The 12,467-nt window shown below is 46.0% G+C and overlaps 1 protein-coding gene across 2 annotated transcripts in view; it reads right to left on the bottom strand.

Moving 5' to 3' along the window:
- MPZL1 (myelin protein zero like 1) overlaps positions 1-12,467 on the bottom strand; it is a 110,806-nt gene that overhangs the window by 54,558 nt on the left and 43,781 nt on the right. For both annotated transcript variants that reach the window (XM_069202765.1, XM_069202764.1), the window contains exon 2: positions 10,911-11,074. In XM_069202765.1, the coding sequence (XP_069058866.1) occupies positions 10,911-11,074 (164 nt within the window). The remainder of the gene's footprint in view (positions 1-10,910; positions 11,075-12,467) is intronic.

Here is a 12,467-nt window from a genome sequence, read left to right as displayed (position 1 = left end):
TTACCAGGTCCATTTAGGTTAGCGAGGTATATGACAATTATTAGGCATGGATATTATGCTAGATCTCTACATCAGCGTCCTTTGGCACCTTAGTGTAACGATGAACTGGGGGTAGCCAATAGCCAATGTAAGAAACCTGAAATAGCATAGCACCTGAACATATTGGTGGATTTGATTAAAATATAAACTAGTATTGAGAAAGTACAAGAAACAGATAAAAACTGTCAAGGTAGAATACTTTGCAAATGAAATACGACCAGTTGCTAATCCTGACCTGATTACCACCTCCATTACCCGTGATCTGTCTAACCTCCTCTGCGTTTTACACCAGGCTGCTCCTACTCCATCGCTATGTGATGATCTGGCAGCCTATTTTGAGAATAAAATTAAAGATACTCACATCTTTCTTTCCCACCTCAAAAACTTTTCTGCCTACCTCTTTTTTGGCAGCTTGCTCAGCCTCTCTGAGTACAGGGTCTATGTCAGTACCGCTAGATGACCTAGGTCATCTATCAGGATGTTAGTGCCTCAACATTGCCAGCTCAGTTTCATCCATTTCACTGTTGGACTCCTTGCCACCTAGAGCCTAGAATCTTACGCGACTATGTGGCAGGCTTGTTAGCTGCCACATGTAATCAGACTCTGCAGACAGCTACTGTGCCTCCAGAGTGGAAACGACAAGAGCTTCCTCTTCCACAAATGACTTTGGCAGACCAGTAAGTGCTCAGCAATTTTGGACTTCTACCCCCCCCCCCCACCACACACCTGCCTTTTCCCAGGAAAATTCTAGAGAAGTTGGTCATAAAAAAAAATACCTACTTGACTTGTCTGCCGCGTTTGACACTGCTAGTCATGATATTCTGCTCATCAGGCTGGTAATAAGAGGTGTTAAGGGAAGAGCTCTGCAAAGGCTGGCTTCGTTCTTATAAGGTCAAGCATGTCATCTGAACTCCTTTAGCTCTAGCAGGGAGTCCCCACAGGGATCTTCTTTAAACCCAACATGATTTAATGTGTATTTAAGATCATTGGATAAGCAGACTATTAGATCTCTTGGTTTATAGTTTGTGAATTATACTGATGACACAATTAACCTTCCACTGGATTTACTTCACACTCTCCAATGGCATCTGTTCATGATTGCATGAGAGACATCTCGCAGTGGCTTAGAGTTAATTCCCTTAAGTTCAATGGGGATAAGACTAAGGTGAGCTGCTCCTCGGGGTTTGCTCTGCGACCTCTATCAGAGGAATTGAGGACACTGGACTGTAGCTCAGCTCAGATTACAACACAGGCTGTATCAAACCAGGAAGCCTATATGGACAATGATTTATCTCTTGCCACTCATGTTAATAAACTCTCTTCCCTCTGTTTTGGGCTAACGAGGGTACTTCGCAAAACACTACCACTGTCGCCAACACGCTTTCTCTCTCGCTCTCGCTTTCGCTTTCTCGCTCGCTTTCTCGCTCTCTTCCTCTCGCTCGCTTTCTCGCTCTCTTCCTCTCGCTCGCTTTCTCGCTCTCTTCCTCTCGCTCTCTCCCGCTTTCTTCCTCCCCGTCTCTCCCGCTTTCTTCCTCCCCGTCTCTCCCGCTTTCTTCCTCCCCGTCTCTCCCGCTTTCTTCCTCCCCGTCTCTCCCGCTTTCTTCCTCCCCGTCTCTCCCGCTTTCTTCCTCCCCGTCTCTCCCGCTTTCTTCCTCCCCGTCTCTCCCGCTTTCTTCCTCCCCGTCTCTCCCGCTTTCTTCCTCCCCCTCTCTCCCGCTTTCTTCCTCCCCCTCTCTCCCGCTTTCTTCCTCCCCCTCTCTCCCGCTTTCTTCCTCCCCCTCTCTCCCGCTTTCTTCCTCCCCCTCTCTCCCGCTTTCTTCCTCCCCCTCTCTCCCGCTTTCTTCCTCCCCCTCTCTCCCGCTTTCTTCCTCCCCCTCTCTCCCGCTTTCTTCCTCCCCCTCTCTCCCGCTTTCTTCCTCCCCCTCTCTCCCGCTTTCTTCCTCCCCCTCTCTCCCGCTTTCTTCCTCCCCCTCTCTCCCGCTTTCTTCCTCCCCCTCTCTCCCGCTTTCTTCCTCCCCCTCTCTCCCGCTTTCTTCCTCCCCCTCTCTCCCGCTTTCTTCCTCCCCCTCTTTCCCGATTTCTTCCTCCCCCTCTCTCTCGATTTCTTCCTCCCCCTCTCTCTCGCTTTCTTCCTCTCCCTCTCTCGCTTTCTTCCTCTCCCTCTCTCGCTTTCTTCCTCTCCCTCTCTCGCTTTCTTCCTCTCCCTCCCCTTTACATCAGTGGCTATGGACTTGTTTCATTGGCTCTTAGTGGCTAAGCAAATTCAGCTTAAATCAGTGCAGTGCACAGAGAGCTCTCCACCACATTGGACCATATCGGCTTCGACACACACTACAACCTTATACTCTTATCTAGATTGCTACTTTCAGCTAAAGCTAACTTGCTGAAGCTTTCCACATTTAAGACAGTTCATATTGCAGGCAGAGCACTTTCCATGCAGGCGGACAGTTTATGGAAGAGTCTGCCGGTTCCACTTCGCTCTATTAGCGACCTTTACGCTTTTAGGAAAACCTTGAAGACCGGATTCCATAAGCTCAATGGCCTGCACATGTCTGGATCGCTGCATGATAGCAATCGCTGGGATGCCTTTTCAGGTAACAGTTTGCACTTTAATAATAACACATCATTGTGGGCGGTGTATTCCAGACTTCATCATTATCTCTGTGTGCAGGTTCCTCCTGAAATTCATTGCCTTATTGAACTGATGGAGATGTCAATCTGCTCCAAGCTGATAAGGTGGTGAGATCTGCGGTGGAACCAAGGGCGGGTTTGCTGGAGGGAAACTTTCCCAGTGATAGGGATGGGTCTACCCGAGAAGAGGTCTAGGGCCAGTACATCCAGCAGGTCGATTGTGAGCTACTGGTAACTTGCAGCCCGTCTTGGAGTAGCTTGCTGCCTGCCACTCCATTTCAGGAAATGCAGCTATGGAGCCAGGAAAGATGACTGCAGGAACAATACACAGTCTTCTCACCTCTTAAATAAAAGAATGTTGCTGATAAGAAACTTTAAATAAACACAGATTACGTGCCTCACATCAGCATACCATTTAAAACCCTTCACCATGAAAAAATATAGCATCTGTGATGACAAGTCTGAATCTCCAGTGTATTTTCTTAAAGTCAATGTTAGTGACGGATTTGGAAAAGTTACATTTAAATTTTCTCTTTCTTATCTTTTTTTTGTTCTTTTTTCTTTCATTAGGTGTTTTTCATTCTTTCATTCCCCTTTTCTTAGTGTCGCAATTTACTTCTTTCCCTTCCTTACTGTTACACTGTCCCTCCGTTACCCTTCTCTTTTCTTTGCTTTGCTTTCACACTGGCCTTTCCTTTCATCTTCTCCAATTTTCATCTCCCAATTGTTACTTTCTATCTCTTATTTTGTCCATTTTTTCTTCCCCTTCTTGTTTTGTTCTATTTTATTCCTTTTAACATTCCTTTTCTTTTTTCCTGCTATCATGTTCTTCTCTCCTTTGCTCCTTAATTCTGTCCCTCCCCTCCTGGTTTATTTCATCCCTTTCTTTCATTCCTTTCTTTTTACTCTTCTTTCCTTTTTTCTCCTTCTCTTTCTTCCGCTGCTTTAATTCTTTCATCACCTTCATTATTGTCTTCAAATGTTTCCCTTCCTCCCTCTTTTCTGCCCTCTGTTTTTCCTCCCTTTTTCTTCCTTCTTCCCAGCTTTCTTCTTTGTAATGTATTTCGCTCCTTCCTCAAGTTCTTTCCCATTCCTTCTTTATCTTACATTCTTCCTTTTCTTTAGAGGTACCTAAACTCTTAAAGCAATCTCTTCATTCATTATTTTGTGCTTCAACTTTGCCTCAAAGGTATTCTTCTGGAGATTGGGAAGGCTGTAGAGAGATGTTTACTTGCAGAGCACTATGAGGTGTGCATGTACTTATTTTGAAGCTTCAGTTTTTAAGGTTGTGCCAGTTTCTGGACATCAATTAATGGATTTTAGGGCAATTAGTCTGAATATTGGAGTCGTTCGGGCCCTAGCCCTCATAGTGAGGATAGGGTAATTCTATATATTGGGTGACTAAGACCGCAAAACCAGTGAAATGTCTCTCACAGATCTGCAAAGAAGAGTAAAAGGGACAACACTAGTTCTTGCGGACCACATTGCTCCACAATCTTTCCCCAACAGCTCTTCAGCCATTAATGGTGTGTGCTTACTGCATCTGGGTTGGGTGCTCTAGTGGCAGTGTTTAACTTGCTTGATCTTTTTTGTGTGGTTATCAAATGTTTCCCACAGATCAGAAATAGCTCTCACTATTGAAAAAGTTGGAGATACCTGGTCTAGGGTATTATTGTTGCACCTGGGTCCTGTTATGGCGCTGATTTTTTTCCCTTGCTGGTTTGTACACAGTCCCTAAATTCCAGACAGGTAAGAGGCTCCAGGGCCACAAGATGGGAAGAAAAGGACAAAGATATGGTCCACACAATCACCTAGGGCAGTGGTTCCCAACCTGTGGTCTGGGGAACCCTGGGGGTCCGCGAAGCTTCTTCAGGGGGGGGGTCCGGGACTGTTTAGAAAATTAAAATGATATGAATAGATTAGGCTCCTAACTTTCTGTAATGAATCAGTGGGGGGGGGGTCCCCAGATTCGAATTATGATTCAGTGGGGGTCCTCGGGTTCCATTAATGACAAAGTGGGGGTCCACAGAAGTCAAAAGGTTGGGAACCACTGACCTAGGGCCATCATTCCTTCTTTCCTGCTCGTAAGTGCACCACACACTCCCGTGAGTTTGATCCACCTAATAAGACAAGGTCAGCAGAAGAAAACTTTGGGATGCACACTTCACTGAAACCTTTTGCCGCCCTCCTTTGCCATTTCTACTTCAAATGGAGGGGTAATAAACCAGGACTCATTACCCGCTGTAGCAACACGTGAACGCACCGCCTTACGCAAAACACTGCAGATCCACATTTACTCTCAAATTGTATGAAAGGGCAGAAAACAAGTGGGGTTACTTAATCAATATTCTTCTATCCTTTTAAAATGACTGCAGGCAATCTGCAAAGCAAACATTGTAAAGTTTGTATTGCTTTTTCTGCATGCTCCTCCATCACCCCACTCAAACAAGACAACCCAATGCCACCCCTACATAGCAGGTCCTGTGTGATACAGATATGCATAACCATGCACAACACTAGACCGCTGCAAATGCGAACATCTCGAAGCAACATCTGGAAAATACTCATGTCTCCTTCAGCTTAGAACGATCGCACACTTCAAGCGTAATCCTTGCATCAATGTGTGCAACAAAGCCAGACAGCCATATTGTTAGCCAAATGCTACCATCTCAATAGTACCTCCTTCTCAAGACAGAATCCGTCAGAATGACCCTAAAGCCGGTCAACACTGCAAGCTTAACAGCACATCCAGCTGCATATTAAAACATTTACAAGCTTACTTATATGTGCCATGTCCCCCATTGAATTGCCATCTGATCAGCAGATGATGCCTCCAAATGTAACATACACTAAGTCAAGAAATGGAAAGTAGTACAAAACGAATGACTTCAGCAGAAACAACACATTGTGCACTTGAAAGGTATATTTCAGGATATAGCCAAGTACTTTCCAATTCGAACCTTCATTAAGCAATGCGTTTGTCATCTCTATCCTTATCAGCCATTCTATAGTTAAGACTTCTCGCTGGGGCAACTGAATGGAAGAAAACTTTGGAAAGAACAGCACAGTCCGCTTCTTTCGTAACTACCTTGCAAGTGTAAGACCGACTCACACATGCCGTTCTTGCCGCACATTAGCCCAGTAATCCCATTGGGGTCACGAGTCTCCAGTGAAAGTATTTTGCAAAAAGACTGATTAAAGACAAAAAACACACCTAACGGCAGAAAAGCCAGCATCCAAAAGTGTCCACTCGACCACATGCATCACCATACAGTTAAGGGCGATCCCGATTTAGCTATTCAGAGCAAAAGGTAAAAAAAAAAAAAAATAATAATAATCACAAGGTATCGGTGTCAAGGACTTCTAAAGTGTAAAGACATTGACTGCAGATCTCTCCAGGGATGGTGTGCTCACCCATGCCTCTTAAAATAAACTGAGCAAGTTCAACCACCACTACTGAAACATATACTCTCCTTGGCTAGCTTGGCCTGCCACAATTTTATGTTTATTTTATTACATTTAATTATATAGAGTGGACCAAGCCACTTGGACAGCAGAGATCCTCACAATTTAGCACAGACCTCAATTCTCCTCCACATTTTGAGACATTTCCTAGTGACCCTCTAGTTCCCTCCGCCAAAGACTTTGGACATTTTCGCTGATTTAATTTCACATGGCATGGTCAGTCTCCCTCCAGACAGGGCGCATGATCTGTTGCTTGCTTTAGGCTGGAGACCTGTGGCAATCGCAAGGGATTGGTTACACCTTCAGGGTCACATGGTATATATGCTGTGCTTTGTGTTTATAGCAGCCTGCCGGTTTGTAGGTTCGGCCTGTATGAGGCAGCCTGCGTATTTGTCGTTCCTTAGGCTTGGCTTCACTGGTGTGTCACCTCCTCTCGCATAGGAGGCCAGGTTTTCATCCTCTGGAACACCTGGTGCATGTCTCTCCCCACATCTGGCAGTTGATTCAATGGTGGATCCAGTGAATTTGGTCCAGGAATTTCCTCTGGCCCTTCCACCTCCCCAAGTCTTCAGCACAGATGCAAACAAGATAGGGGGAGGTGTGAGCTTGGACTGTCTTTCCATCCAGGGGCTGTGGTCTTCTCAGGAGAGCCATCTCTCTTCAAACTGGAGGGGGATCAAGGCGATTTCTCTGGCTCTATTGCACTTTTCTCCTCTGATCAGCAATCAGACAGTGGTGGCAAGGACAGACAACACTGTTGCAAAATCGTAAATCAGCAGGCAGTCTGGGAAGGGATCTCTGTCTTTTCAAGTGGTGAGCGGGGCATAGGCTCATATCCCGTAAGGCTCAGCCTCTTACATTCGGGGGAGGACAATGTGCAGATGGACAGACAGACTAAGCAGGGTCTTTCCTTCTTTTCACGACTTCTGTCTGGCTCTGTTTATTTTTGCCCAGTTGTGCCAATGGTTCGGGGCCCAGGTGGACCGATGTGTCTCCACAGAGAAATCTCAGCTGCCCATGTTTCTGTCCAGGTTCCTGTACCTGGGTTGCTGGATGCTCTGTCCCACCCTTAGCCCTTCCTACGCCTGTCTTTCTTCTTGTTCCCAAACTCTAGGCCATGCTGAAAGGGAGATTGTTCCTCATTCTAGTCACTCCCTTTGGGCCTCAGATGTGTTGGTTTCCCCTGTTGAGGCTGATTGTGACAGCAACTGAGCAGGTCATCCTATTTGATCCGGTCCTGTCTGTGCTCCACGTATCCCCCCAGCCACGTGCAAGCAGATGTATCTGACGGTATGGCTCTTGAGAGGTGGGTATTGAAGTTGAAGTGTCTGACCTCTCCTGTGGCGGTCTCGATCCAGCACTTGCAAGATGTTTTACAGAAAGACTTGGCGGACGCTGTACCTTGAGAGTCCAATGGGCTTCCATTAAGGCTGTTCACTTTCTTTGTGGTGTGCCAGTACTCGATTCCTTAGGATTTCACCTCCTTAAGGGTTTTTCCTTTGCTTAAGCCGGCAGTACGGTCTATTGTGCCTGCTTGGGACCGGCCATTGGTGCGCAAGACCTTGCAATCACCTGTGTTTGGGTCCCTAGACAGTGAGAGTCTGAAGTTCCTTTCCTTGAAGGTTTTTTTTTCTAGTGGCCATTACATCGGCCTGTAGGCTGGGCGCATTAGGGTCCTTATCTGTTAGGCCTACCTATCTCCAGATTTTCACAGACAGGTTTGTTCTTGGTTGGGGCCAAAGTTCCTCCCAAAGGTTGTCATCTCTTTTCACAAACAAAGAGAGATAACTTTGCCTTTTTTTTCCCCAGCACCTACTACTCCTGCAGTAGAGACTATCCAAACCTTGGATGTGTTGAGGGCTGTGAAAATCTATTTGTCTAGAAACATGGATTTTTACGACTGCAAAAACTTGTTTTTGAACTTTGGCATTTTACGTCTGGGTCAGAAAGCTTCTACACCTACTTTGAGTCATTGGATCACATCCCTGATTTCTATTAACTATGACTCACAGAATGCACGCCTGCCAGGTGGTATTTAGCGGACGTCCACTAGGGACATGGCAGCTTCCTGGGCAGAGGCTCAGGGTGTTTCAATTTTGAACAATTGTAAAGCCACCGTTGGGCTTCTTCCTCTACCTTTGTCTCCCATTACAGGTTGTATGTTGGTGATGCCTTGGTTCAGGTGTACTGACTGCTGTGTCTCAGTGAAATGAGGTCTCCTTTTTTGATGACTTCTTGGTTTGCAATAGGTTTGTTTTGCGCAGTGACCAAGGGTCCGATGCATGATTTCTCTTCCTGGGGATGCAGGTTGTTCTGTTCTAGCTTTGGTATATCATCATGCCAGTAAGTACTGGGACGAGAAAAGAGGTTGAGAAGATGTTAGAAATGGGGTCTCAAGTTGGCAGTCAGTTTACACCCTGTCCAAATCGGGACCCTCACTCTAGTCAGGGTTAAGGAGGATACCCAGCTCAGATAACCCCTGCTCACACCCCTGGTAGCTTGGCATGAGCAGTCAGACTTATCTCAGAAGCAATGTATAAAGCATTTGCACATAACAAACCTTACTACAGTGAAAACACTACCAAAGAACACCACACAAGTTTTTTTTTTTTTTAAATAGCCAATATTTATCTGTGTAAAACAAGACTAAAACTAGAAAAATGCTATTGTTGCTGAAGAGCTGTCATCGGGGGCCGAAGGTGGCGGCAAGACGCGAGGCGGGCTCCATGCGGCACCCACAGGTCACAGTGCAGAAAGGGGCATCCGTTGACGATGGACTTGATGGCGCTGGCGTCAGTGGACTGGGGCTGCGGTGCAGGACAGTGCTCTGTGAACCCCACGAGCGATGTCCTCAGGCCACGGTGCACGAAACAGCGGTGTTGGGGATACCAAGATGCGGTGTGAGCAGGGAGATGCGGAGTGCGGGACCCATGGGTCAAGCAGCGGCTCGGTGACTACGTCAGGTGGTGTCGTCGGTGAGACCAGGGTTTCAGTGTCCCTGTGTGGAGTGGGGCACGGCTCAGTCTGCTGTCGTCTGGTCATGGTGCAGGCAGCGGCATCATTGACTACGTCATGGTGGTTTTTCATCTGTTGCAGCACAAAACACACAGTTCCCAGCACTATAGGAAGATGAAACTGAAGTCTTCAATATTCCAGAGCTTCTCAAGCAGGATACACAGCAAAGTTCAGTATTTTCCCTCTAAGGCAGAAGCAGCAACTGCAGACCAACCCAGCAAAGATCACACAGCAAAGAGGCAGTACCTCCTGCAGCTTTTCAGCTCTTCTCCTTGGCAGAGGTTCCTCTTGATCCAGAAGTGTTCTAAAATTCTGGGTTCTGGTTCCACTACTTTGCCTACTTGAAAGGCAGAAATTAGTATAACTTCAAAGGAAAGTCTGTTGTTCACAAGATCCTGCCTTGCCCAGGCCTGGCCCCAGACACACTCCAGGGGGTCGGAGACTACATTGTGTGAGGACAGGCACAGCCCTTTCAAGTGCAGGTGTCAGCTACTCCCTCCCCACCCTAGCCCAGGAGACTCATCAGGATATGCAGGACACACCTCAGCTCTCTTTGTGTCACTGTCTAGAGGTATTTCACAAACTGCCCAACTGTCAGTCTGACCCAGACGTGGATTCCACAAGCAGGCAAAGGCACAGAATGGTTAAGCAAGAAAATGCCCACTGTCTAAAAGTGGCATTTTAAAACACACATTCTAAAAAACAACTCTACCAAAAGATGTATTTTTAAATTGTGAGTTCGGAGACCCCAAACTCCAGATCTCCATCTACTCCCAATGGAAAATTACACCTAAAAGGAATTTAAATGCAATCCCCATGTTAGCCTATTGGAGAGACAGGTCTTGCAGTAGTGAAAACCGAATTTAGCAGTATTTCACTAGAAGGGCATATGTAAAATACCCCAGTACATGTCCTACCTTTTAAAGACATTGCACCCTGCCCATGGGGCTACATAAGGCCTACATTGGGGGTGACTTACAGGTAGTAAAAGAGAAGGATTGGGCCTGGCAAGTGGGTACACGTGCCAGGTCGAATTGACAGTGCAAAGCTACAGACATGGCAGTGGCAGTTCTGAGCCATGTTTACAGGGCTACTCATGTGGGTGGCACAACCAGTGCTGCAGGCCCACTAGCAGCATTTGATTTACAGGCCCTGGGCACCTCTAGTGCACTTTACTAGGGACTTACTATCAAATCAAATATGCCAATCATAGATAAACCAATCACCAATACAATTTACACATGAAGCACTGGCACTTTAGCAGTGATCTGCAGTGGTAAAGTGTGCAGAGACAATAAACCAGCAAAAACAGATCAGAACAAATATGTGGAAGAATGCAGACATTTTGGGTATAACCCTGCAAAAAGGGCCATTTCCAACAGGAGATAATGATTCAATTAACTTACAGGTAATCTTCATTACCCTGAATACCCTTTTTCTCATACCAATACTTGCATCCCGCCCTCCAAATTTCCTTCCCAGATCACAATCTAAAGCCCCGTTTTTCCATGCCCCTATCACCAGCTTCGTGGGAGGAGCCTGGAGGTCAGGGAGTGGGGAGTTTTGCAATGAACTTTGTTATTGACTCTGGCTAGATCACGTGGGCCCGAGTAGGGGTGTAAAACCTCATGACAGTAAGTATTGGGACAAGAAAAAGGGTATTTGAATACAGATTATTCCTTGTAAGACTTGAATCATAATACTCAATTTTGCATCCCCGGGTGCGTAGCAAAGTTATACGTAATTTTCAAGCTACTTACTGTAAACGACTCGCCACCGCTGTCTGGCAGAAAGTCCCAGGAGACAAAGGCACTGCTAGTGATCACTGCGAATGACTTGAATGTGCAAGGAAGCCTTGCTCTTGTACCATTCTCAACAAAAAGTTCTGACGTTGTGAACACCTCCACTGCATCAACTCGAAGACCTGCGCAAGAAAGAGACCACATGAGTGGCAAAAACATGGTGAGTGCCTTAACTTAGTGTAGAGTGTGCAGAATCAACCTGTTCATCTTACTAAAAATGTTAACGGTTTATCTAACTGCTATTTTTCTTCCCCATTTCACAGTTTTACTCTTTGAATTAGGTGGGTACTATTTTCTACACATGATGTATATGGTACTCTTATTACTGACTCAGTATGTGTAGCGTATTCTATAATCCATTGGAAATACGTGAAGAGTAACTATTTTTAAAATAAGGCAAAGGCCCAATTATTTCTTACGTTTTTCATTTTCTGGTCTTACAAAACAAAATAGAAACATGACCTGCCGTACTTGTTAATCGATTTAGAAACCTGATTCATACTAGAGAAGGTGAGACATGCTGTTCCGCAAAACATTTTAGTCCAATGAAGTATTACTATCTAGACAGGCAAGACTGTACATAAGTATTTGCCAACTAATCCTTTCAACACAAAATGACATTTTTGGCATCGGAAATCCATAGGCATAGGAGTTCTAATTGAGGAAACTGAAAACAAACATAAGGGGCGCGGCCATAACCCTCCTAGGGTGCTGGGGAACCATGGCGTAAATCAGGAAGGCCCGAGAAAACACACTCCAAGCCAGCTACCGCCATCTCTAGCCCCAAACAAAGATGTAAATATACTGCGGCCTAACTACCCTCATAGGGGCTGTAAAAGGGGGGTCCTGGTAAAGCAGCGAGGTTTATAAACAAGTATGAAGGGGTTAGGAAAGAAATGCTATCAAAGAATAGAGCACAGAAGACCTTGTGGCAGCATACACTTCTTTCACATGAACAACCAGCACATAAAAAGAAGGAAGAGACAAGGCAGTTCTGAAGACAAGCAAGGCATTGATCCAATCAGGCACATCTGTCCAACTGCAGTATAATCCATGTAGCCTTAGATCTGAGGGGGGAGGGCCGTGATGGACAAGATCTGTCCACATACAAAGCCCTGATTGAAAATATTAACAGAGAAGAGCAGACTGAACAAAGCAAGACTGTGCAGTTTATCAGACAATTTACTGTGATTAGATGAAGTAGTGGGGCAGTTCCACTTGGTAAACGTGTACTGCAGTAAAGGGCACCATTGATGGCGGACGTGAACCGATTCAGACAGTATGTTACATGGAAGTGTCAGGAAATTGGGCAGAAACTGGGGCGGCGGGCATGAGGGTGTAAGAACACTGGGACCGTGGGAGCATGCGTGTGGAGGGGAGGCTGAACACTTGGGGCATTTGGGAGGGCAGATGTGGGGTGTTGGAAGCACTTTTGACTGCAGCACAGATAACCCTGGACACTTGCGACAGGTTATACATACACAACTGGGGCTGAACATGGTCATGTGAGCTAAA

Source organism: Pleurodeles waltl, chromosome 8 (assembly GCF_031143425.1).
Source record: "Pleurodeles waltl isolate 20211129_DDA chromosome 8, aPleWal1.hap1.20221129, whole genome shotgun sequence".
NCBI classification, from domain to species: Eukaryota; Metazoa; Chordata; class Amphibia; order Caudata; family Salamandridae; genus Pleurodeles; species Pleurodeles waltl.
This window is presented reverse-complemented; position numbering and strand designations above follow the sequence as displayed.